Source organism: Sorex fumeus, unplaced genomic scaffold (genome assembly GCF_029834395.1).
Source record: "Sorex fumeus unplaced genomic scaffold, SorFum_2.1 ptg000024l, whole genome shotgun sequence".
In the NCBI taxonomy this organism is placed as follows: Eukaryota; Metazoa; Chordata; class Mammalia; order Eulipotyphla; family Soricidae; genus Sorex; species Sorex fumeus.
Window position 1 is genome coordinate 28,483,226 of NW_026606081.1, and position 27,798 is coordinate 28,511,023.

Sequence of the window (27,798 nt, forward strand, 5' to 3'; positions counted from 1 at the left end):
TTTCAGACTAAAATATCTGGTTAGACGTACTGGAAAGGTAGAGAAGTTAAGTATTTTATGGCCAATGTAACCAACTTATTCGGATATGTTTGCTGAAAATAAGATAATGTGTACACAGGGCAATGCAGAAAAGAAAGAACCGAATCAACTACTATACACTACATTGCAACACTGCTTGTGGATGCTTTATTCACTTAAAAATAAATATTGTGCTATAAAACTGTCAAACTAAAATCTGCAGTATACAGTAGGCGAGCACAAAGGCTAGCCAGCACAGTGTGTTTTGTTAGAGTAAACCATTTAAAATCAAAAGAGTATCACTGACTATCTATACCGGGCATATAGATTGGGACAAACATACTAATGTCAAGGAGAAAGAAAGAGCTCAAAATTAAGAGAGAAGCAACTTATTACAAATAGGAGTTTCTTGAGATTGACAGAGGTTAAAAAAAACTTATTTGTAAGGCTCTATTAAGTTTCTAACTTATTACCTGGTACGGAGCGGTTGCTAAATAAAAATTTTGTTGGCAAGATTTTAGGCACTAGAATTTACATATTTTACAGTCTCTCATTTGAACAACTGCCTATTATTTTCTTTCTTCATTATTTTTGCTTCATTAACTAGTTACATATAATTTACATAATAAATTTATTCAAAATTCTTCAATAGGTATAACAATTAAGACATTTAATTAGACTGGATTCTAAATTGCTTGGATGAGATTTATTTTGAAATCACATTAGCCAAGCAATGAAAAATGTGCACAATCAGTTCATAAGACACAACAAAAATATGAAAAAAAAGTGAGAGAAATGTCAGCAATTGAAGTTTATCTATAACCTCTTATATACACATATTATTCACAAACAGCTGAGTCCTTTTATGATCTTTCGTATGAGGTTCAGTTCAGAAATCATAACTGTCAATGATCTTTTCTTTCCCTGGACTTTATTATCCTTTAGTTGGGGAGAGAAAGAAGTCCATTTTCATCTGCTGTGTCTAGGATTTTACAGATCACTGGAGATTCAACCTAAAGAACAATACACCATTAAAAAATTAAGCTGAACATGCACATAAATATGATAAAGGTACACGAGTCTTTGTTTTGGATAAATCATCCAATGTTATTCCTTATTTTGGAGGGGGGAGGAGCGGGGTTGGGTCACACCTGATAGTGCTCAGGGCTTACTCCTGGCTGAGCTCAGGGATCATTCCCGGTGATGATGAGGGGACATGCAGGGATTGAACCTGGATCGGCTGCCAGCAAGGCAGTGGATCTTACATAAGTACCTTACCGCAGTATTTATCTCTCTGGCCCAATACAGCTAGATCTTATACAACCAGAAACAGGATACCATAGAATACTGACAGAATGGTTGTGCAATTCAAGGAAAAGACAAAGAGCGACATAACAACAAAGATGGGCCAGGCAATGAAATGACCTGATACTAAGATAATTGATGAACTGACACAGCACAGGAAAGAATCAGAAGTTCAACAGAAATGACGCAAACTGAAACAAGGAACTTGAGAGTTAAAATAGAGCAGCTAAAATTTTGGGATAATTTCAAACTCACATATTTGAGTCCCAGAATTAAGAGGAGGAAAGAGGGGGGCAAGAAGAAATCTCTTGAGGAGATAAGGGTCAATTCCCCCCCCCCCCAATAATGATAAATTATTTGTTTTGTTGCTTTTTTAATTTTTGGTCACACCCAGTGATACATAGGGGTTACTCCTGGTTCATGCACTCAGGAATTACTCCTGGCCGTGCTCGGGGGAACATATGGGATGCTGAGAATAGAACCCGGGTCGGCCGTGTGCAAGGCAAATGCCCTACCCACTGTGCTATCTCTCCAGCCCCAATAATTATAAATTATATTAAGAAACTCAGTGAATTCAAAACACAAAGAAAATCTTTAGTCACAACATAGTTTCTGGAAAGAAATACTATGTAAAAATCTTCATTACTTTGGGGTAGCAAAAAATTTTGGGACCAAAAAAATTAAGACTAATAAAATTCAAATTTAGTACATTTCAACAATCTCCTGTTAACTGAAAGACATGAATAAAATGAATATGGGAACAGAGAAGAGCGGAACAGACTGAGTGACTGGCTTTGAATGCAGGAGGCCAGAGTTCCGTCCCTGGCACACATCTGGGTTTGATGTCTGAGCACAGAGCTGGGAGTACTCACATTGCCAGGTGTGGCCCCACAACAAATAACAACAAAAAGAAGGCAATGCCATAGCCTGGGGAGGGGTTGGGGGGTGTGTGTGCAATATAACACTAAGAATTTGTAACCATAATATATCTGAAATACAAAAAACCCACAAAATCCCCCAAACAAAACACCAAACAAAAACCTAATTAAGTAAAATAAAAACAAACTTTTCATGGTGAGCAGCAGGAAGGGAAAAACAAGGTGATGAAGCGGGTGAAAGATGACCGTATGGTGAAAGGCCGAATAAGATCTTTTTTCCTGCCTGGTTTGCTCTGCGGGCCACACCTGGTAGTATTCCAGGGCTGCTCTTGGCGTGGTGCTCAGAAGCTGTTCACGGCAGTCCTCAGGGTACCATGAGGTACCAGGGAGTGAACCTGGACTCCCCGTATGCGAAGCATGCTCTTCAGGCCCCAGAGTTAGACTTTTAATGATGAACTTAACATACAGTGATGGACACCTAAAACCAGTATAATGTTATAAAGCGGTCTTACGTAGAATAAAAACAATAAGGAGACAAAAGCAGAAATGTGTAGAAGACCGATGGGGGACCAGTGCGATGGCACAGCAGGGACGCCACTTGCCTTGCCAGCAACCCACTGGCTTCAATCCCTTGCTGTGAGCAGAGAGAGAGGAAATTCCTGAGTGCAGAGCCAGGAGGAAGCCTCAGCATGTGCTGGGTGTGACTCCAAACAGACAAAAGCAAAAGCAATGCTCATTCCCTCTTTGTTTCTGGAACACCCACTGGTTGGTGCTCAGGCCTTAGGCCTGGCTGTGTCAGGGTCACTCCTGGTGGTGGGCCACATGCGGTGCTGGGACTGGCTGGAGGCGAGCGGTTTAACCTGCACTATCTCCCTGGCTCCTGTTTAATTCCATTCATAGGGAATAAAAAAAAGACAAAACAGATCAGTGGTATCAAAAATCAGAAATGGTCTTTCACGTTTGAGGGGTGTGGACGGAACAGAAGTAGGGAACAGGAAAATTTTCTGCAGTATTGATTCCATGGATATAAAGTTTGCCTAAATTTCATCAATCTCAACATTTGAACCATTGCTTCTTATATGTGAATTGTACCCCAATTTAAAAGAAGATGGCAATTTTTACAAAGATGGTGTGGGGGCTATACTAAACTTTGAGGAGATGAAGGTTCTACTGAGACTTAATGCTAAAAATCAAAAACACAGTTTAAAATGAAACTTGATTTTTTTTTTTTACTTACCCCAAGAATATACTGACAAGAATGAGGCTCTAACATATATACTGTAACAGCATGAGGAGAATCTGATTCTTTACACCTGAAACGAAGAGCACGTTAGGGCAATACCCAAATCATACACATTTATTTGGATTTTTCTTTTTTTTTTTCGGGGGGGGGGGCGCATTAGTGCTGCAGGATTATAGCTCCTGGTATGGGGGACTAAGGGGTGAAATACCGCAAAGATTGGGCTCTAGCCTATCTCCTGACCCCAACAGGTATTTCCCCCCGTAAGTTGTAAAATCATGTGTGATTTAATAAATAATATTTACCAATAATCTTGTAAACAATTATAAAATGATATCAGCATTTTAGAATAAAACTAACCTTATAAACATCCATATAGAACTGCAACTGCAACTGCAATTGCTCATAATCATAGATTTGTATACACTTTTGCCCATAGGTAACAGACTAAGAAGGCAGAAGGTGTGAGTTGGTCTGACTTACTTTAGCTTCACAGTCACCTGTCTTGGTTTGTCAGTTATATCACAAACATCTCCATTCCCATAAAAGTGTGACACCATCCTGAATCAGAGAAACATACAAGCTTTACTCAAGTAAACCTTTTCCAATCCTAATTCACAATGATAATAAAGGGTGAGAAGATGGTTAAGGGGATCAGATTTTCACTGGTTAAATATTATTTTAAAATACCAAATTTTAAGTTTCCATCATGGAGAAGGTATTTCAGATTTCATAATGAACATACAAAACTTTGGCATGTAGATTCTTTCGAGCTGTGGTCAATAGAGGTTCCCAGGCTCATGAAAAACTTACAATTCTTTATGAGAAAAATAAGAACTGGAGGTAATCCCCAGAAAAGGGATTCTTATCATCTTATCAGAAGTAAGAATGGGAGCAAACTACCCATATGGCAAGGAAGCATCTAATTATAGGTTGCTGGGGCTTTGTCATATGAGTGCCCCGTTTTTTAAAAAAGGTTCTTTTGGGAAGCAGAGGGATGATGCAATGGGTGGAACACTTGTTCCGCGTGCCTGAGCAGAGTTCAATCCCCTATGTCTCACATGGGTCCCCGATCCCCGGGTTCAGAGTGGGGGTAAGGCTAGAGTATGGCCTTAAAGTCCTCTTGGCGTGTTCGGGAAAGCACGAACACAGCCCCTGGCACTATCTCCCGTCCCCATCCCTCTCGGACGCCCCCAGACCCTTACTCTCTATTCCTGAGCTGAGTGATCCCTCATCTGGCCCCACTGGCCTGAGATTCTGCATCCCCGGGGATTCTGGATATGACGTGACTGAGTGGACCGGAACCCAGAGGGGCACTGGGTACTTTCTCCTTCACCTCCACAGCAGCAAGTGAAACGTGCCAGAGTGACCCATCTTGGCCTTCTCTCAAAGAGACCGGAGTGAAGGATGCCCGAAGACACTGGCCAGGGGGCCAACATGCTGGGCCCTGACGGTCAGCACTCTGCACAGGTACAGCGAGGAGGCTGCTCTACCTGACCGTCTGCGTGCCATCATCCTGGAGGTGATAGGCGCGCGCTGTGTTCTTCTTGGCCCACTCGATGTGCTCGTCTTGGTTCCAGGTGCCCACTACCACAGAGGTTTTCCCACTGTCCTTGTCCTTTACATAAAAGCAAAACACAGAAACATATTTGTGATTAAAACACTTATTATCAAGTTGAAATTTACACTTGTAAGTTCTTGTATCTATATATACAAGGCTATCCATGCTTAGAATCGATGTGAGCAAAACCTGACTAATAGAAATTTCAGTTCTTACTGTCTTTACTTCTTCAATTCTGTTTTGTTCGGGGAACACAGGCCTTCGTCCTAGCTCTGTGCTCAGGAGTCACTTCCGGCAGGGGCTCAGAAAGCTGTGTGTAGTGTGTGGGGGTCAAACATGGTGGGCTGCCAGAATGCACGAGCCCTGCCCACTGTGCTTTCTCTCCTGGCCTGCTCTTTCCTTCTTGTTTATTTTTTTTTGCTTTTGGGGTACATTTGGGGGCACTAGGGGAACCAGGTGGTCATGGGGTGCCAAGAACTGAACCTGGACTGCCTGATCGCCTGATGCCACGTCTGTCGTAGCACTCAGACTGTCATCCTACTTCCCTCTTCCAAATGTGGAACTGGAAATCGTGCCGGGCTCCAGACTACTTACTTCACACCGCACTTGTTCGGGTTCGATACATTTTGTCCAGAAACTCTCATCCCAGCCTCCCACTGTGTCTTTCCTGATTCTTTTTTTTTTTTTTTTATTAGTGAAACATCATGAGCTACAGTTGTGGACATTAGAAGTTTTTGTGCTTCGGCTTCAGTTATACAATGATCGGGAACCCATCCTTCCACCAGTGCCCATTCTCTCCATTCACCAATGATGCCAGTTTCCCTCCCACCCCCCTCTTTACTGATTCTTAAAACACCCCATTCTGCCTCATAGGTGGCTTCCTTTCCTCTCCTCTTCCCCTTCCTTCTTTGCTTCTCCCCTTTCTTCCATTTAAAAGAAAAACGGCACTAATATGTACCCAATCAGAATTAAAAATTCTTACAGAGCCCGGTGGAGCTCGTTGTCTAGGCTGATAGATAGAGCGCTAACTGAGGAACTAGACCGAAGTTTCTAGGCAGACTGGAATCACAGCTCTACAGAGATATGGATCAAGACTATTTAGTTATCCATTTGCACGTGATTTTAGGAGAGTTCCTCAATTTCTGCTTTGTTTCTTCATTCTGGGATAACAATACCTCTTAAGTACTAAATGAAGATCAAATGAGTTACTGTAGTATTTAGAATATATCTAGTGTACAGGAACCCCATCTATTAGTGTCTATTATTTTTCTACTTCCCAAAGTTCCTAGTAGGGCCCTTGTGGACAAATAGATGAAAAAAAGTCATTTCTTGGCTTTGTTCTGGGGTTGTCTCAGTGCTTGGGTATCCCTTGGTTCTGAGCTCAATGGTCAGGGGACCATGTGCTCGGGCATGAAGAACATGTGCTCTACTTTTGTCTGTGTCCCTGGCCTCGGGAGAGCCACTGCTGACGGGACTGGAAACTGGCACACACCACCATGAGGCGATTATTCGGCACGCAGATGCTCTGACCCATCTGCACAGAAACATGCTCTAGGAACATACTCCAGGATGGAGCACACTTCACCAGAAGAATTATTCATTTTATTCATTAACTTCTTTTGCGTGCTGTCAGGCTCAGCCCAGGACTCATGCGCGCAAGTGATGGGCTTTCCCACGGAGTCCCATAGAATTATTTCCAAATGTTCACTAAGACGTTATGAGAGGGAAAACTGGAAAAAAACCTCAAAAGTTTACTAGAGGTTTGATTAAATAGATTATGAATTTCTTTCTTTGTTTTCTGGGCCACACCTGGTAGTTCTCGGGGCTTACTCCTGGCCCTGCATGTAGGAATCCTGGCAGTCTCAAAGGACCAAATGCCAGGGAATAGACCCAAGAGGGCCACGTGCAAGGCAAGTGCCCTACTGCTATCCTCTCTCTGGTCCCAAACATCGTAAATTTAGATGTGAAAAAGAGATGAAAACCCCCTGTTGCTGACATGGGAAGCTCCATTCTGCCGAGTGGGGGAACAGGGCGAGGAGAGGGCTTTGCTATGAGCGTTTCTGTGGCATTCAGGGCAATACCAACATTTACATGTATGCCTGATTTTCACTTGGGGGTAGTGGGTTTATCGACTAACAAAGCAGCTACTTTTGAGATGCTGGATAATGGTGGGGGGACAGTTTCCTTATTTGAACTTCTGGCATGCAAGTGTTTTATAAAGCCACAGGGGGAGAGGCTGGGAAATAGGAAGTTCCAGTCCTGACTAAACCCTGGGCACCAGGCATGTTCCCTTGCACACTGCCGGGGGTGTTTCCTGAGTACAGAGCCAGGAGCAGCTCCTCAGCGCCACTGGCAGTGCCCACAATGCCCCCAGAGCCACCAGGCATTGTCTGGGCTGTGCTTAGATGATATCTGGAAGCAATATTTCTGTATTACTAAATGTAATTAAAAATATAATATTCACAAAGCAGCAGAATAAATGGAAACACACTGAAATGGAACTTCTTAGGCTAAGGGAAGAAACGTTCTAGTGTCTCACAAGTTGGGGTGATTTAAGCATGCATGGTATCTTTTCCCATATGGCCTAACTTGAAATTTAAGAACATCTTAAAACATCTCAAAGAAGGCAAACAAAGTATTTTATATTTCCTTGTGATTATTTCTTTCGGTCAATAAAAAGCTTTTTAATTTAGGTTAACAGCAATTAAAATTTGTCTTCAGTGTCTAGCAAGTTTACCATACCAAAGTACAACTGTAACAAAATTACTGGGGCTTGAACTTGAGAATTTAAGCATTTAGGTCAAGTGTAGGAGGAAATAATGCCTAATTAATGAAATTATAATAATAAAAGGTTGGTATCTTAAAGCTCATATTAAATTTAATGACCTGGTATCTTTTTTAACTAAGAAAAAAAGTAAATTTAACTATTTTACTAACTCTAGTGATAATATACTATCTTCTCATTCGTTTACTTGATTTTTTTCAATCAAAGCTAGAGGTTAGTCATAATAGCTTGTTATTTCTCCAAGTTTGTAAAGATACAGGAATGTCAGCTTAAGATGACTGTTAGTTTCTATTTTCTTTAATTTACACACTGATTAGTATAACCATATCAAAATCCTTCGTACTTTCATACTTAAAAGTAACAACAGTGCCTCTCTTTATGTCTACGAAGGATTTTAGGCTTCACTTCCCCGAGAGCAGAGAGATAGCGCGCGCTATTCTGTACCTCGTGGTACTGATGGACGTGTTTGCCATAGCAGAACTCATACTTCCACCAGCCAACACCCTAGAGGAAAGAAAACAGAACCATTCTTGAGCCGAGAAAGGGAAGGAAGATGGGCTCCCTCAATGCTGCCACATGAGGTGACAGAATTTCCTGCAAATGTAACACTATGGCTGGAGATCAAGAATCACCGAGTGAAACTGAACCTGTACTCCCTGAGCGAGAATTCCCAGAGCTCCTATGAGTCAGGGAAGTCCTTCTAACAATCAGTGTCAGAGCCCACCGGCTGCTTCATGCCAAGTAAAGGTCACTTCTCAGCTTGTAAAGAAAGGCAACGTGATGGGCGTGGGGTAGGTTACAGTAAGATGCTAAGAAATGTTCACTGGCGTCTTCTAGAATTCTGTCTTTTCTCCAGAGACTAAATTCTTTCTCAGTGCTATTAATGTCCTGTGCTTACATGAGTGACAAATAAAAATTATTAAGATAAAAATTCAAACCAAAGTTTTACTTCTCACCCCATGAAAACAGTAAGACCCACTAAGGAACTCCTTTATGAGCTGGTCATCTGTCAGCTTGGAAATGTGGGTTGTTCCAACGGTGAGCAGAGGCTGAGAGCCAACAGCAATAGGTTTGTGGATTGCTGGGAATTTCTCTTCTTTAGTTGATTGCAGATCTTCCTAAAAGTAATTATAAAAAGGTCTAATAACTTCCATGCCGCTAAAAGTAATTATAAAAAGGTCTAATAACTTCCATGCCGCCGTTGTCTACTACTTTAAATTATTTAAAAATTATATACAACTTAGAAATTATGGGTTGCCCACTCATTTTGAAGGCATTATAAGCAAATTTTGCAACACTTAATAGTAAAAAGAAAGTTGGATAAATATTAGTTATATTTTCTAGTCAGGGATATGTTGGTCATTCTCAGTCTGTCATTAAGGACTCAGCAACTTGTTTCTACAGTAAGATCTGTGAAGTGTGGTTTCTATGGGTAAAGAGGCAACAGGGAAAAAACATGAAACTAAGAAGTTGGAAAGCATGTGAGAGTTTTAGGAAATTCTAAGTTTTTTTATAATAGTAGGGATAATGGGAAGGAATGAAGATGGGCACTAAGTCTGAAGTCAGAACTGATAAGCTCGTAGTCCCTATAAATTCCATGATCAACAATTGTATACTGATACATGAACATGTTTTTATATATGTTAAGCTATATGTATATTCATTTATAATATATATTGTATACACAAAAATATATACCAATATATACTGTTTCTTAAATATATTATATACATATACTATATATATCTCTATAGGGCTGGAGCGATAGCACAGCGGGTAGGGCGTTCGCCTTACAAGCGGCCAACATGGCCGACCCGAGTTCGATTCCTCCGCCCCTCTTGGAGAGCCCGGCAAGCTACCGAGAGTATTCAATATGCCAGACACAGTAACAACAAAGTCTCCAATGGAGACGTTACTGGGCCCGCTCGAGCAAATCGACGATCAACGGGAGGGCCTTTACCTTTACCTTTTTATAGTATACTCTATTGGTTAAATATGATATATATATATAAAACCTATACATATATCATTTATATATATTTGGAGGTGGGCCACGCCTGTCATTGCTTGGGGTTACTCCTGGCAGGTGCTCAGGGGATCATATGGGGTGTTGGGGATCAAACCCGTGTTGGCCCCATGCAAGGCAAGCGCCCTTCCCGCTGTACTATCTGGCGCCCCAGATACGTATCACGAACATCACTAATGGATTAAATCCAAAATCAGATGTTCATTTAGAAAGAGCATTGGATTGACTGTGTGAGAATAAGGAAGTGGCTGGGTAGTTTCTTGTTCCTAGAAATGATGAGGTGCTGACCGAGGAACAGGTTGTATCTGAGTACCATCAGGAAGAGAGCAACATCACTGCAGAAGGTGAGAGTCTGAGATGAACCAGGAGACAGGCAGAAAGCAACAGGTTTCTAAGTGGGACAGTTGGATACAGTGCTTTAAATGCAATGAGCAGGACACCCCGAAGGCTGCAGGTCATGCCCCCAGGAACTGCACGGTCACTGTGCGCCACTGCATGTGGCCACGATGGCCTGAGCACTACCTAGTCCAGGCTGCAGTGCACCTCTAGGCCCAAGCACTGAACTGTGGAGCCCCAGATCCAGCTTCTGACCACTTAGGCACTGTTAGGAAGCTACCTTGCCTCTACTCACCGGGGAAAGTAATGGACGAGACAAGGGCCAGTGTGAAATGGAAAAAATGGTCCCCTTGGGATTACTAAAGTGACAGGGAAAGGAGACAGTGTACCAAAAAGGAAAGGCGTCACAGTTAAGACTCCAGGGTCAGGATGTGCTGATTCTGATCAATAACCCATCACCTGTCACTGCCCCTCCCTGAGCCTCAGCTTCCTAATTTGTTAAAAGGGACACTTGAGCTGGTTAGAAAGACTCTCAGTGAGCCGACCAGTGCCCTGCATGCAAGAGGTTTAGCTCTGCTCCCCGAGCACCCCCAGGGGTGACTCCTGAGCATGGAGCTGGCGACAGTGCCAGAGCACCACTAGTAGTGGCCCAGCCCCCCAATGCCCCCAAACAGAGCAACTGCCACCAAATGGAGGGACGATACAGACAGGCCCGTGGCTTCCTGAGCTGAGACAAGATTCCCTACATGGCAGTCTCCATGAATGGAGTATGGGCTGAGGAGAAAGGTCAGTGCTGACGCTCTCAGGAAGTGCCGGGCAGTACAGCAGATGTTTCAAGAATGGGCACGGACGAGCTCACTTAAGAAAATGCCACAAAGGGCTGGAGACGGCACAGCAGGCTCACTGTCTGCCTTGCACACAGCCGAGCAGCTTCAGGGCCTGCCTGGAGTGATCCCCGAGTACAGAGCTAGATCAACACTTTCCTTTGGTGCTAAAGTGCTAAACAGGGTCAGCGAGCCGGCGGAGGAAAGGCACTTGTTTTCCTGGGCTGGCCAGCCCGGTTCCTGGCAACCACCTACAGTCCCCAGTGCCACCAGGAGGGACTCCTGAGCATAGAACCAGGAGTAAGCCCTGAGCACAGCTTGAGTTTGACCCCCGAAACAACAACAAAATTATAAACATCAATAAAAGATGGCAGCAAGGGATAAAACTATGAGAATTTCAACTTTTTAAGAGGCAAGTGTAGGAAGGAGAATGATCTGGGAGTTTAGGCTTCAATGTCAAGTGCTGCATGCGATAAAGAATGTCATCCAAGTGCGAGTGGACGCAGCGCTGTAGGGTCACTGCTATCAGGATGGCTTTAGAGGATGCTGGTGTGCCAGGAATGGACCAGACACTGGGAAAGTACCCTGAGGGTTAGCTGGGAAATCAAGGCAACTAGCTGACATTAAACACAAGGATGTAAAGTTTTGTATTATTATGAGATCACTGTTAAGAGATTGCAAGGAAAAAGAAGGACTAGAAAAAAATAAAAACAAACTGAAGCTCAGGCAGAGCACTTCCTGTGGGGTCCTGGGTTAGAGCTTGGGAGAGCCTGGAAGAGAGCATGGGATAGAGCCTGGGATAGAGCTTGGGATAGAGCCTGGGACAGACCCTGGGATACAGCCTGGGTTAGTCTGTGATAGACCCTAGGATAGACCCTGGGGTAGAACTGGCACCACAAATAAATAAATGAAAAGAAATGGAACCTAAAATTCTGAGTCAGGAAAATTAAAAACAAAACAAAACAAAACAACTATAATACTACAGAAATCAAACATTGATATATGCTCTGAAATTTGGCCGGGGTTGGGGGTGGAGAAGCCCCGAAAATACAGTGTTAGAAAATTCTCATACCTCTTTATTTCTCCTGAAAGGCACTCTCAGTATTTCTTCCTGCTGTTCCAATTGTCTCAGGGTGAGGGGCTTAAATGGTGATCCTGGCAGTGACTGGCAAAATATGTCATTCACAGGAGATGCTCTGAATCTGTAGGAAGGACAAAGAACTAGAGCTAAGTATCAAACACTTCAGAGCATGCCTGTATGTTATACATAATATAATATTTAATGCTTACATATCCAATCCCCATCCTACCTATATTTAGGATGGCTGCACAAGAGTGGTGTCAAAATGACAACTTCATATTCACAAGTTGTGACTTCGGCTACGGAGAGGATTTCGTGCTTGGACTCCGGGTGACATATGTACATCACAGTACTGGATCTGGGCCGGTTCTGTTTCAAACTACAAGGTGTCCCATTTCCCATCCCCACAGGGTAGTATGGTGTCATCTGACCTTCAATGTTTTTAGTAGGAATCTTAAAAAAAAAGAGTGCAAGACAGACTTTTTATTAGAAGTGGAGGTGGGGTTAAAGATAGGAGAAGCACTTATATTGAAAGGAATAGAACCATTTAATTTATAAACCAAAAGATAATATTTCTGTATATTCGATAAATTTCCCCCCTAATATTCTTTTGATTCCTAAATTCTTAGTTGAACAAGCTTTAAGAGAAAACAATCTTTTATTTGGTGCTAAAACTAAAATGTTATGCTGGAGAAATAGTACTAAATGCTGGAGATATAGTACAGTGACACTTGCCTTGCATGGGACCCACCTGGGTTCGATCTTGGGCACCACATATGGTCCCTCTGAGCACTGCCAGGAGTGGTCCCTGAGCACAGAGCCAAAAGTAAGCCCTAAGCATTACTAGAAGTGGCCCCCAAGTAACAACAAAATAAAAATAATAAAGTTAAGATGAACAATTCATATAAAAGGCTATCATTATCATGATAAGATTTTTTTTGGCGGTTCTAAAGAAGGAGGTGAAAATACAGAAACCTCTTGCACTGTCGGAATTTTTCTTTCTTTTTGGGCTATACCGGCAGTGCTTGGGGGTTACTCTAAACTCCATACTCAGGAATTACCCTGGTGGTGCACAGGGAACCGTATCATATGGGATGCGTGGGATCAACCTGGATGATCAACCATGTAAGCAAGGTCCTACCCTTGGTACTGGACCATGAAGAGTTCTTCAGGAAGTCCTCAGTGAATGACTGTTTAGAGGACACATACTAAAACTCAGAAGTTTGATTTGACAAAAATGGAATTAAATAGAAAAACACAATCTTCTAAAATAGAAATGTAATTGCTATGCAGATTCATTGTTCTGCTTACTTTTGTTCCATTATTAATAGTAAAAGATATACTTTCCAGCATATGAACTCAGATACATGTATTCAAGGGAAGAAAAAGACAAATGAAATTTTCATGGGCTGGGGTAACGAGACTATTATTAGTCAAGATTTAGTTTTCACAGCTATAAAAATACAAGAAAATCTAAAGTAAGGAGTGAAAAAGACAGTGTTAATAATATAATGTTTAAGCAATCTCTTGGAGGCAGGAACTCATGTTGGATCACTTTGGCGCCATGTTCCAAACAATTAAAAACAAACAAACTTCTAGGAAAAAATATCTCAAGATTTATGTTATTTTCAGGCTTGTGTGTCATTAGAAAATCCATTAAAAATGTTCTTTTTGAGCCACACCCAGTGCTCAGGTTTTATCCATGCGGCGCACAGGGCTCCCTCCTGGAAGACTTGGGGATCATATGGGGTACCTGAGATCAAACCCAGGTTGGTCATGGGTAAGCCAAGTGCCCTTCTTGCTGTACTACTATACTGGTCCTATGCCCAAATTTTGAGTTTACTGGTTTTATGACCAAATTTCAACTTTTGTCACGTTAAAAGAAGAGTAATATACATTCATGTTCTCTAGGAAGGATTAAGCATTACCTTTTATGAAACGCCCCGCACAGTACTTAGCTTAGAATTGAGGCTCAACAAATGTTATTTTCTTTCCTTGACCTTGTTTCCTCCTACTTTATCATTTCACACTTTCAATTCCATCCTTATATTTTCTTGAACCATAGTAAATAAACAATTCATCTCAAAGGCAGTTTGCAACATTAAAATATTTAAAACATAGCCATGCTATTTGTGTCTCTACAAAGGATTAGCTTATCCAAAGTCTACCAACCTTTTAAAAGTATGAGCATTATTTCAAAATCATTTTTGAGGCCATTTACCTTCACTTTGATTCTAATTGTCACTAGGGTATGTGATCATTTACAGAAATACCCTGTCAACATTTAAACCATGGAAAGTCTTAGGATTCCAAAAGCATCCCTTGAACTCACAAAGGCACTTATAATTCAGTAGCGTATGCTTTGTTACTTATGAGGTTCTGGATTCAATCTGTGGAATCCCTATAAATTCTTTTTAATTTCCAATGTTTTCATAAGGAAATATTTGTAATACAAATAATTTTATCCCGCCCCCCCCCCCCCCCCATTTGCTGCTGATGCTGTTTGGCTGGTGAGGGTTTGCATACTGGCCTGGTTGTGGGCTGGCACCCATTTGACTTGTGGAGCTTGGCAGGTACCGCACTCTGGAGGCTCAGCAGTTCTGGCTGTGCTGCTTCCTGGGAGTCACAGATGCTCACACAGGGCCTGGCGCTCCTGCAACATTAGGCTGAGCGGCTTTAGGACTCATGCGTCCCTTCTGTGGTGCTCACACCTGGTCGCAGAGCTGCCAGGCTGTGCTTGGGATGCTGGGATCTGGACTCAGAACTGAGTGTTTGCAAAGCGGATGCTCTGAGCTACTGCATTACTCCTATGGGCCACAGGTTTTCTTAAATTATTATTAGGTCCCATCAGGACTCATCCTTTTTTTTGTTTTTGCTTCTTGGGTCACACCCGGCGATGCACAGGGGTTACTCCTGGCTCTGCACTCAAGAATTACCCCGGCAGTGCTCAGCGGACCATATGGGATGCCAGGAATCGAACCCAGGTCGGTCGCATGCAAGGCAAATGCCCTCCCTACCTACTGTGCTATTACTCAAGCCCCAAAGACTCATCCTTTAAAAACAACCATATTTTTCAGTCTTTAAGCATGTATTCATATTCAACAGTCATTTATGAAGTGCACGCATTCTGTTTAGCTCTCTGCTTTGTACTCTAGCGTAGACAGATAGAAGACAGTCTGTGCTTCTAGAATGCATTCTTGTAATCTACTATATTCTTGGGAGTTTATTACAATTTTCACATATCTCTTATCTCATCTGCCTACAGGAAATAGGGCTCAAACAACAGGAGTAAATGCAAAAGCTCATACTATGTTTTTTTCCAACTTAGAATGTCTGCTAACACAGGAGTGATTTAATGCTACTAACGGCACTTTTCCCAGATATAACACTGCTAGATTTATTTACTTCTGTTGGATTTTTAAACTTTATTTTTGTTTTTGAGCCACACCCAATGATGCTCAGGGATCACTCCTGACTGCACTCAGGAATCTTTCCTGGTGGTGCTTGGGGAACTATATGGTATGCTGGAGAGTGAATGGAAGTTGGCCGTGTAAAAGGCAAGCTGCATACCTGCTGTACTATCGCTCTGTTCCTACTTTTGTGTGATTTTAAGAGCAAAAAAAAGTATATTACAGCAACTTTTACTATGGAATGAAAAAAATACAAAATGAAACTTTCATTTGAATCAATTCTTTCGAGGTATTTGATAGTTAAGGAACACATAGCTATATTCTTTCAATTAAGTATAAATTCATACCTCACTAACAATAGATGTTATGAGTGAAAAATCAACATTTATCACTTGCCTCTTTTGATTTTTCTGTTTCTTCTGCTTCTTGTTCTGTGGAATATAAGGGCATGGTAAGTGTAAATAATAAGATTCAAATGACTAACTTTTCCGTTAATTTTATACTCTTTCTAAAGATGACTCAAAGCTTACAATCTTACAATTTTTGGCAAAGTTCTTAGAATTTGTTTCATCTTTATGCTTTTACTGGGCATGAGTCTATTTCTGAAGTGGCCCTACCAGTTTCCTTCGGGCAATTAGTATTTTTTAATTTCCAACCGGTGATGCTGGGCTTCTGGATGGCCAGGCACATGCTTTTGCCCTAAGCCACATCTCTGGCCCTAAGAGTTTTCTTTGGAAGAATTTTTTTAAAAAATTTTTATTAGTGAAACACCATGAGGTACAGTTGTAGACTTACAAATTTTTGTGCTTGGGTTTCAATTATACACTGATCAAATACCCATCCCTCCACCAGTGCCCATTTTCCACCACCACGGAACAGTATGGTATCTCAGTATCCCTCCCATCCTCCATCCCACCCCCCCATTCCACCCTGCCTCTGTGGCAGGGCATTCCCTTTTATTCTCTCGCTCCTTTTGGGTGTTGTGGTCTGCAAAATAGGCATTGAGTGGCAATCATGTTTGGTCTATAGTCTACTTTCAGCATGCTTCTCCCATCCTGGGAGGATCCTCCCAACACCTTTTATTTGGTGCTCCCTTCTCTATCTGAGCTGCCTTGGAAGAAATTTTCTTTGAATCCCCCTTCCCTTCTGCCTTCAGCTGCTGCGAGGAGCTGGGGCTTGAGCACCATCTGGTCGTGCTCCCCCACAGCTGCACTCCTGGCACAGTGCTCTCAGTCTGAGCATGCCAGCTGAGCGGCAGGACTTGCCGTTGCACATGGGAGGGCCAGGGACAGGACCGATAGCGTGACCCCCGCAAGGTGGGCTTATTCTCCCAGGGCCTTCCTCGACCTTTTCTGGGCCATACGTAGTGGTGGTTGGGGGCAGCTCCTGGTGACACGCAGGTGGGACCTCCCATGGAAAGCACGTGCTTTAGCCCTGAGCTGCTACCTCCAGAGCTCCTCTGCTCAAGAATTTCACTTCAGTGAAAAGCTTAATTTTAAAATAATTGACCCATCTGAGTAATATGAATGAACAGAAACATTTTACAACTTGAGGGATCAAACCACATGCCTATTTCCCCATATATTTTTTTGCTTGGGGTCAGAGAGATAGCACAGTGGATAGGGAGCTTGCCTTGCACATAGTCGAATTGGGTTTGATCCCCCGAGCACTGCTGGAGTGATCTTTGAATGCAGAGACAGGAATAAGCCCTAAGCGCTGCTGGGTATGGCCCCAGAACAAAAATAAGAGACGCAAATAAAATTTTTTTACTTTAATATTACAGTAGAAAAGCACAATGTTTCTTAAAGCAGAAAATGAAAACCTCTTTGTAAAACTTTCTGAGAGATTGCTATGAAATTTAGAGTTTTAAAATTTATCATCTTCGATAAATCTTTTAATTTCCAATGAGAACATATATTTGACACCAAATTCCAACAGCACTATAAAATCATTCTGTAGAAACAAACCTTTTTCAGACAGAAGGTTCTTAGCCAACATATTTCCAAGGTAGTATTCATGAATATTTACTTTCTGTATTGAAAAAGAAAACAGAAACAAATATTTTGAAATGACATTTATTAAAACACAATGTTGATATCAATCTTAGTATTAAAATTATTTTATAGTGCTTCATAATTCATACTTTTAAGAATAACGTACCTGCCCACTTTCTTTCTCTTCATGGTACTGCCGGATGTGTTTCCCATGACATACTTCGTAAGTCCAGTAAGACTCAATCTAAGCAAGATAGAGGGATTTAGACACAGTGAGTGGTCTAGGGAGAGAGCCCAAAGCGCAGACGTTGTCTTAGGCACTGTCCATCCTGCTCAAGTTTCAGACCTCGTGAACACAAATGCACCAGGGCATGGGATCACTGGCTGCCATGGTCATGGCTGGCCAAGAGCGGCAGAGAGGGCCCCACCCCAACATAAATAGCACTGCAGTACTGTCCTCCCCTTGTTCATCAATTTGCTTGAGCGGGCACCAGTAACATTTCCATTGTGAGATTTGTTACTGGTTTTGGCATATCGAATATGCCACAGGGAGCTTGCCAGGCTCTGCCGTGCAGGTGGGATACTTTCAGTAGCTTGCCGGGCTCTCCAAGAGGGACAGAGGAATCAAACCAGGGACGGCCGTGTGTAAGGCAAATGCCCTACCTGCTGTGCTATCACTGGATATTTTAATAGATTTCCAAAAATTTCACATACATTTTCATTAAGTTATACTTAATATATCATGGCTTGGAACAGTGGGAAACTACTTAAGTCTCTTCATTGTTTGCACTGTATAGTGATATGTGAGGATTCTGCAAAAGGAAGTACTGGGGGGTCTACCATAACCACTGAGTTTAGGAATCAATTCTGTATAGCCCAGAAAATAACAATTAGATTTTTTTGAGTTAAAATTGTACATAGAGACATTTTTATTGGGGGAAGGGAGTTGGGGCCCTGCCCAGGCAGTGTTTTGGGGGGGTCATGTGGTGCCTGGGATTCTGCAAGCAAAGCATGCACTCCAGCCCTCTGAACTATTCCCGGGACATGAAAAGCTTCCTTTCCTTCCTTTCCTGAAAAACATTCCAAACAGTTGGATAAACAATATTATTTGGCACTGTTAAAACCCAGTATCTGTTGCCTCTATCATACAGGAATTTACATGAGCAAAATACTAGTAAGTGATAGCTTAAAGTTATAACTTAAAATTTGATGCGACATACAGTAAAATGAAATGCAAAATTATTTTTTGGGGTTAACTGATTGTTGAAAGTTTATTTCCTGGTTATCAAGTGAATGCAGAACACTTACCCTGTAAGAACAACTGCTTTGCTTAAAGAGTGGTTCCAGCAGCTCTCTTGGATTAGGGCCTTTATAATCCTTTTCTTCTTCCTAGAAAAGAATGAGAGTTTAATATTTAATAATTTTAGAATCTCACCCAACTTTACTGTTTGGGTAATTATTCATTAGTCAAATCACAAATGCTTGGAAATGAAAAATGAAAGGGGAAAAAAAGGCAAAATCTCTAATATAATCCTATGATATGTCACACTTTCAAAATACTTAAAGTATAAAAATGGAGCCACAGAATAATTTTCTATTCTTTCTTCTCCTAAAGGGGGATTTAGAACATTAATTCTCAGGACAATTTTCATAAACCTATTCTGAAATTTTTAAACACTTGAATTCCAAAAATTCTATAGCTACAGAACATTCAGAATTTTCAACCTTGTAGAATATACTAGAAAGTTTAGAAAGTTTTAAGGTACTTCTCAGTTCTTTATAGTTTTACACTTCAGATTTAAATGCCATATATGTATATGACTGGTTTTATCTGTGTAAAACAAAATGAAACAGAAAGCTTTTTGGCAGTGATTTAAAATTTGAACAAATAAAATTTGAACAAAACCTAAGGAAGACTCATTGAGTTTGATTCTTTTCATTTTACAGATTGTGAAAATATTATGTAACAGGCTCAATGAATTGAGTGGAGAAATTGCGTTTTGGATCGGTCCAAGTTCCACAGCTGACTATAGCCTATACCTCAGCCTCCTGGCGCCTAGGCCGGTGTCCTGTCCACTCTACCATGCTGCCTCTCCTGTTCCATCTTCCAAGAAGTCATTGCCTTGAAGGATGGATAAGAGGCAGTTAGGACATTTTAGGAGGAAGAAACGGGCATGATCTAAGTACTGAGAAAGCAAAGGGGAACCTCTAGGTTTGTTTATGAGAAACTATTCATAAAAAAGTCAAATATACACATAAAATTTCTCTTCAGAATCCCCATTTTTATGAAAGTTAGCAAGCATGGAGTTTGACTTTCATTCAAATCACTAATAATTAGAGGCTGATTTTTCCAAGTTGAACTGTAAAATTAAAGAATTCAGGAATGAAATAGGTAAAATATGGTAAAAGAGGATTATTATAAACTTGTCTTTTAATTTTATTTAAAGAGTGTGGTTGCAATAAATACCTTTGATGACAGGGATTATCAATATATTTATTCAAACTTACCTCATCTCCACTTGTTACAAGGGGAAGAATGCATTTATATTTTTCTTTATGTGTAGTTGTCATGATGACATAATTATCTTCTTTATACAAAACTCCAGTTGTAGGCTAAGAAGAAAAAAAAATGTTTATTACTTTTTCTGAGTGGTAGCCAGCGGGTAGGGCATTTGCCTTGCACATGGCCAACCTGGCTGACCAAGTTCGATTCTTCCGCCCCTCTCGGAGAGCCTGGCAAGCTACTGAGAGTATCTCATCAGCACAGCAAAGCTTGGCAAGCTACCCGTGACGTATTCGATATGCCAAACACAGTAAAAAGTGTCACAATGGAGATGTTACTGGGCCCGCTTGAACAAATCGATGAACGACGGGAGGACAGAGACAGTGACTTTTTCTAAATTGTGCTGCACTGAATAATTTTCTATACTAGGTGAAATGAACTCATTTCAACAAATGATTTTAACATCACATTTCCAAAGGTAGAGAAATGGTTCTATATATTTTTAAATGACAAAATAAAGAGGAAAAACTTTACCATGGATATTACAATGTAGTAGAAAAAAGATGAATAAAAAACTTTGAATATCAAGAAAAACTTAAGCGAAACAACAAACTCAAATGTGAATTAAAAAAGCTTAAGAGGCAATGAATACACAGACAGATACACCACACAGAATACTCTCTGTTCTACCTAATGTGACTCTATCAATTTACAAACACTCTCAATTCTGTTGGTGTACTAGAAAAACACAGCCCAATTTTTTTTTCAGTTGGTCACTGTATGAATAAACTGCCGTTTAAAACATACAAATGCCATATAATACTACTTTCAGTTATACTGTTCGCATCCATTTCCACACAGTTACACATTTTTTCCTTGTGATATTTTTAAGATCTCTACTGAGCAACTTTCAAATGACATCTCCATGCTGTGCATTACATCTGAATGACCACGACTTATTCTATAACCAGAAGTTTGTATCTGTTGATACCTTTGACCCATTCTCATCCTACTCCTTTCCCATACCTACCTGATCCCAACCTTCAATACATTTTATTTATGAGCCTGGACATTAAAAAAAAAAATCCACATATAGGATCACTTATTTGTTTTTTCTCTGACTTAGTTCACTTAGAATAACGTACATGGTTGTTGTAAATGGTTAAGATTTGTAAATGGTTGGTAAATGGTAAGATTTCATTATCTCCACCTTTTTTTTTTTTTGGTCTGGGGGCCCCACTCTGGTTCTCAGGGGTTATTTCTGACTCTGTGCCAGTGACCCCTGGCAGTGCTCAAGGAGACCATTTGTGGTGTCTGGGATGGGGCCGGGGCCAGGCCAGGGCTGGCTGATGTATCTCTCTTGCCTAAGATTTCATTTTTTAAAATGACTGGACAAAATTGATTACAGTATCTGTTTCCCACAGTGGGTAGTACAGCACCCTGGGGGACACAGGAAGGGTGGGGCTTGGGGTGGGAGTAACCCCCGTGTAACTTTGAGGTAGTTTTCTGTTTTTGTGAAAAAGGGGGCCATAGTCTAGATATGTTAAAAGGAAGAGTTGGTAAAGTTTTTGGCTACACTGGCAATGCTCATTCCCTGCCCACGGCTCAAGCCCAGTCATATTCGAGAGATCCTATGAGGGGCTGACCGGTGTGGAACCCTGGCTGGCTGGTTGGCTGCATGCAAGGCAGGTGGCCTAAGCACTGCACTGTCGCTCCAGTCCTATTTACTTAGCATATGTCATACATGTGTCGGCAAACTTTTTCTGTAAAGAGCTAAACAGTAAACATTTCATTCTTGTGGACCATATGATTTCTACTTCCTCCAAGTACTATCATTGTAGCCAGCAAGCACACAGGTACTAATTAACAGGTATGACTATTCTAAAACTTTACTTACAAAAACAGATGGGAGGCCAGCCCAAAGTCTGTAGTTTGTCAACTCCTGATGATATATGTAAAACAAAACTATCCTTAAAGCTTTCAATTTAGATTTCACAAAATCAGAATCAATATAACTAGAATGAACATTTCAATATTATTGGTATTATTTAACTTTAAAAAAGGTGGCTCCAGCACTCAAAAGGAGAGAGATAACAAAAGGGAATGCCCTGCCACAGAGGTAGGGTGGGATGGGGGGGATGGGGGGTGTAAGGGATACTGGGATCAGTGGTGGTGGAGAATGGGCACTGGTGGAGGGATGGGTATTCAATCATTGTATAACTGAAACCCAAGCACAAAGATTTGTAAGTCTACGACTGTACCTTATGGTGTTTCACTAATAAAAATTAAAAAAAAAAAAGGTGGCTCTGCTTTGTTATACCAAACGTGTCACAAAGTCCTAAGATACCAAAAAGACCTAAGGCAAAGGTTTTTGATCTGAGCCCTATGAAAATTCAACCCAGTGTCACCTTTTCTCTTTTTGCAGTACTGTAAAAGCAGTACTAGCTTCTTAAATTACGGGGATTATACAACTTAAGATATAGATAGGGCTAAGTAATTGAATGTGGATGTCACAGAAACATTTGCAAGAGTAAAATGTCTCACCATAACCAAAAATTCACTTAAAACCAAATGTGTGATGAATCCAAGTTGTTTCTGGTGGCACTCACCTGAGCCCTATTGAATTCTTTGGGAAAAAAAAAAAAAGGGTCACGAGTGGAAGAAGCCCTGTCTTGAACTACTTACATTTATTATGTCTTCATATGTACAGACCCTCATGATATATACAAATATAACTTTATAGGAGCTTTAAACTGAAGTGTGGGTTTTAAAGTTCTATTTTAATAATTTTATAGAGTATGTTTATCACTGGAGTGATAGCACAGGGGCTGGAGCGACAGCAAAGTGGGTAGGGCATTTGTCTTGCATGCAGCCAACCCGTGTTCAATTCCTCAGCCCCTTTGCCCCTCTCAAGAGAGTCTGGCAAGCTACCGACAGTATCCCGATCAAGAACTTGGCAAGCTCCCCGTGGTGTATTAGATGTGCCAAAAAAAGTAACAAGAAGTCTCACAGTGGAGATGTTACTGGTGCCCTCTGAGCAAATCAATGAACAATGGGAGGACAGTGCTACAGTGCTACAGCAAAAGCAGAACAACACTATTTGACAACACCTGGCAAGGGGAGAACCACTCCTCTTAGGTACTGCATTTCAGGAGGTGTCAGTTTTGGGGCCACACTGGGTTGACCTCAGGCTTTACTTCTGTCTGTGCTGAGGGCTCGCTACTGGCAGGGGTGGCGGGGGCACACGAGTTCCCAGGTTACACATGCGCAAGGCAAGGGCTTTCCCTCTGCCCAGGTCTGAACAGTTTTAGGTCATTTTTTTGTTAAATCCTTTAAGATTACAATACACAACAGCTGGGCTGTCACCTAGATGAAGAACACTTGTCTAGCACGTGTGAAGTTCCAAGCTGGACCCCAGGGACCCCAGAATATGGCTATATAGACTCCTAGATTACAGCAACATTCTTTAAGAGGTGAATTCAATCAGCGGTGTAAGTGAGGTCTGCATCATAAAGGGATCTTGAAGGACTTTATTATGCCAACAAATTGCTCTAAGATAACAATGCTTTCAGTTTTTTTTTTCAGATACACTTATAATGAGTGAGTTAAGCAAAGTATGACTCATCCACTTGGCAATGAATGGCCTGGTATCTTGTCAAATCATTTACCTCAGAAAGGACACGGAAGCACAACTGATATCACCACACCCATAGGTGATACACCTGGCAAGTCTAGCGCGCAGACTTGAATTCAACAGAGCCATCAATCGATTTACTAAGATGGTCCACCACGATGCTAATGACAGTAGAAGGAATTACTTGTTTGGAACGACAGCAAGGAAAGGAAGGTAGCTCTTGGGCTTACGTCGAGGGGATAAAGACTTTCGTTCCTTGGTCTGTTTTAAAGAATGGAGCTAGGAGAGGTGGACAGCAGGTAATGGGGATGGGGTCACAGGGGTCTCAGATACCTTGGTGGTGTAGAGGTGTGGTATGTGTATATATTTAACCACATAGTAACACGGAGAGCAAGAGACCCAAACTACAACAACGAGCTTGAAAATGTGGTTGAAATATCTCAGGGCCAGAGTGATAGTACAGCAGGGAGGCGGTTGCCTTGCACGCCGCTGACCCAGATTCAATCCCCAGCATCCCATATGGCCCCCCAGAACCGCCAGGAATTATCCCGAGTGCAGAGTCAGGAAGCTCTGATTTGGATTTCCAGCATTGCAAGGCCCTCTGAACACCATGTGGCGTGACCTTATGGGCCCTAAGCACTGACCCCAACAACCAGCCCCCCAGAAGCTTCCTTCTGGTTTGGAGAGACAGATGTTTGTCGGAGAAAATGAACCACAGTCGTTGGGGAGAGGCTAAATTCCATTCCTTGCATGCATAATCCCCTGGCCCCTGAGCAGTGACAGTAGGCATGAGCATTGATGGGTGGGGGTGTCAAAAAAAACCTCTGAACAAAACAAGAAACCATAATACATTATGAATACACAAAATTAGAAATGACAAAAAAACTCCCTTTACATAATACTATAAAGCATTTTTGGGATAAGAAATAGTATCAGTGATCGCTGAAAATCAGATTTTACCATGAGGAAGTCAACCAAATTCGGTAAAATTCTGTAGGCTGAGGAATACTTTGGGGGGGGGGCGATATCTCAGTGCTGAGGGTTACTCCTGGCAGTTGTGGGGATTGAACCGTGGCCTCCTGCATACTTCACAGAAGGCGCATGCTCCAGCTAGCTGCAGGGCAATAAAGGCCCAGCGCAAGGAATTTAAAAAATGTCCTGGCCTGGGGGAGACTTCCAAAGTTAGAGGGCTCAAGGAGGATTAAAAAAAACCTCTTCCTGGAAGAGGCTGTAAAATTTACTAAAAACAATTTAGCAACATATGCTTGGAAATGTCGACTTAGCCACCACTTGGTCAAATGCAGTTCTTAGGACCATTTTTTGAGTGGGAATACAAGCAAACAGTAACAGAAAGGGTCGGGAACGTGGCCTGGCCAGCACAGCACCTGCAGTGCATGTTTGAAGAGGCCTGGGTTCAATCGCTGGCACTGCAAAACCAAAACAAAACCAAAACAAGTAGAGAGAAAATTCACTTTGTGGCTTTATTTTGGTGACATCCATGTATAAATAACCAATGGCAGACAAAATTTAAGATGGAAACTACATACTCAAAGACAAATTTTAATGCTAAAACTCAGTAAAGTGGATTATAATTGACTTTAAAATATAGCACATTTTGGGTGCCTTTTTCTAAGCAATCATGGAAACAGGACTGTAAGGCTGACGTGGAGTACTGATGTATCTCAACGGGAAGATGACTTGAAGCAGAGAAGAATTTTAAAGCTAAAATAAAAAAGGCTATTCAAATTTTCAATCCAGCCTCCTCCAGTTTCAGATGGCAGTGACACAAAGGCCCTTACTCTGGCTAATGCAGCTGCTTGGTTTTACAAAAATGTCTAACTGACCCAGAGGGAAAAATGACAGTGACAGGTGAAGGGGCAGGAATTTGGATTACATAAAGAAAGGAAGATTTCAGATCATAAAAGAGGCAAAAAAAAAAAAATATCAGAAGACCAATGACAGCAATTCTTGTGATTTATGTTTTGTTAAATGTTACATATAAAAAACACTTTCTCTCAAAATAACTAAAACTTTTGAATAAAAATAGAAACTTTCCCCGTGCAAGGGTCTGGAGAGACTGTAAGGGACCAAGGTGCATGCATCCCATTGAGACCACCCTGACTTTTTCCTGGTATGACTCAGGGCGCAGCGCTGAAGCCTTACCAACCACCTTTGGCACAGACTATGGTGGGGGGGGGGAGAGGTCCAGGCTCTCCTCAGCACTGCAGGAGGCTCCTCCCCACACCCACCCGCACCCCTGACCTTCAAATGTGCACATCTTCTTATGCTGCACAGCTAAAGAGAACCCAGTATGAGTTTCAAAGCAAAATAGTGCTGGCACAGCAGACAGAAGACCTGAATCTTTCCCCCTCTTTTAAAGCCACTAACCTGTGTCAAAGAAAAGAGATGAGCAGTTTGGAGGCAACTTCTAAAAGGGTTCCTTTTAGTTATTCTATACACAGAGGTTAGTAAGCTTGCATGGCTGCCAATAAAATGTTCTTAAAAATTAAAACAGCTTCAAGACTGAAAAAAAAATTTTAATGACCACATATTTTAAAATGTGTGTTATTGGAAATAATAATAGAACTTGGACCAGAGTTTCACTCCAAGTCTGCTAAAATTATATCTGACCTAGAAGAAACTTTAATGTAAGTCTTTTTAATGTACCCGGCTTTCTTGGTACTAATATAAAGATAAACCTGGTTTAGCAGAGAAACTCTTAGGTCAATTAAAAACCCATCAAAGGGCCAAAATGGGAGAACTGAAAAACAGGTGTAGAGAAATGAAACAGGTGTGATGAAAATGAAACATATGCAAAAACCAATATTTGCATCGAGAGCTGTTCCGTGGTGATGATATCACTTATCATGGTAAACCTCACTATCATGGTAAACCTTATTGTACCATCACCGCATCACTAAAGTCGAAATAAAATAATAATAGTGCCATAAAATACTTTGCCCGGTTGGAAGGCTGTAGGCAGAGTAAGAAATATTAAAAAAAAAAAAACCTGTACTTTCGTGGCAGAGTCACAGTGCAGGGGCTAAGGCGCTGGTCTCACCTGTGGCTGACCCCCCCCCCCGACCCCCCGCTTGCTCCCCAGCACCACACAGGTGTTTCCGAGCACCCCAAAGTGAGCCCTGAGCACAGAGGCAGGAGTTAGCCCTGAGCATCGACGGGAAGGACCCACCGCCTCCCCCGCTGCATTTCCTAGGGGTTCAGGAGCGAACACTTGCTCCAGCATGGCCCTCCAGTAAAAAGCACGACCCGCAGGTGGCTGAACTGACAACAGCCTATTCCGGGGGGTAGGACCGCTCCTGAACGCACTCTGGACTGCGGCAGAACCGGGTAAAACTCCTGTGCTAGGGCCTTAAGCCTCAGGCACATAAACACCGTAAATGATATTCCGCAGAGAGGGTCGTCGCGAGAGAGGGTCGCCAACAGCTCGCAGATCAGAAGGCTTCTCGATAAAGGGGTCCGGAAGGAAAAGGGGTGTGTGCGTTTGCATGCGTGTGCGTGCATGCACGTGTGCACGTGCCTGCGTGTGTATGCAAGTGTGTGCACGTGTGTGCGTGTGCGTGCGCATAGAAGAGAGGCGCGAGTGTGCAAGAGTGGGGCACGAGCAGGGAGGCAGTGCGGCCCGGGCGGCGCACACCGGGCAGGGGAGGACCAGGGGGCCGGCAGCGGCCGGAGAGGAGTGACCGCGCCCGCGGGGCTCGCAGGCTCTCCTGCAGGGTGGCGGCAGGGGCGCGGGTGCAGGGCGCCGGACGGGCGGGGAGGGAAGAGGAGGAAGAGGAGGAGGGTGGCGAGGGCCGGCGGGCGGCAGGAAGGGGCGAGCGGCGGGTCCGCGTGGGCACTGACCAGAGAGAACTCGGTGCCGGGCCAGTTGACTCGGAAGGGGATGTCATCGCTGAGCGGCGGGAGCGCCCGGCCGCCGCCCGCTGCCCGCAGGAGGCCGCAGAGCAGCAGCAGCAGCGGGCTCCGCGCGCCGCCGCCCTCCATCCTCCGCCGCGCTCTCAGCCGCCGCCAGCCGGGCGCAGGGAGGAGGCGGCCGGCCGCGAGCGGGCAGCGGGGCCCCAACCGCCGCCACGTCTCCTTCCGGAGCGCCCGCCGCCACTTCCGGGCCGTCGCGTCGCCGCGCCCCGCCACTTCCGGCGCCCTTCCCGGGACCCGGGCTTAGCCCCGCCCCTCGCCGTCACTTCC

At 42.7% G+C, this 27,798-nt stretch overlaps 1 protein-coding gene across 2 annotated transcripts; it reads right to left on the reverse strand.

Annotated features, from left to right (window-relative positions):
- Window positions 1-159: 159 nt before the first annotated feature.
- On the reverse strand, window positions 160-27,725 carry ERLEC1 (endoplasmic reticulum lectin 1). 2 transcript variants are annotated; one of them, XM_056114205.1, is made up of 14 exons: window positions 27,457-27,725; window positions 19,967-20,071; window positions 18,767-18,847; window positions 17,625-17,702; window positions 17,432-17,495; window positions 15,861-15,895; window positions 12,284-12,507; window positions 12,046-12,175; window positions 8,744-8,905; window positions 8,232-8,291; window positions 4,935-5,059; window positions 3,925-4,002; window positions 3,439-3,514; window positions 160-1,031 (listed from the first exon to the last, which is right to left on the reverse strand). In XM_056114205.1, exons 1-14 carry the CDS (start codon window positions 27,595-27,597, stop codon window positions 960-962), a joined length of 1,431 nt encoding a protein of 476 aa, XP_055970180.1. In that variant the 5' UTR covers window positions 27,598-27,725; the 3' UTR covers window positions 160-959. The 2 variants fall into 2 exon arrangements, with proteins under 2 accessions (XP_055970180.1, XP_055970181.1); XM_056114206.1 differs by lacking the exon at window positions 160-1,031 and adding an exon at window positions 2,419-2,679.
- Between the last annotated feature and the right edge of the window lie 73 nt (window positions 27,726-27,798).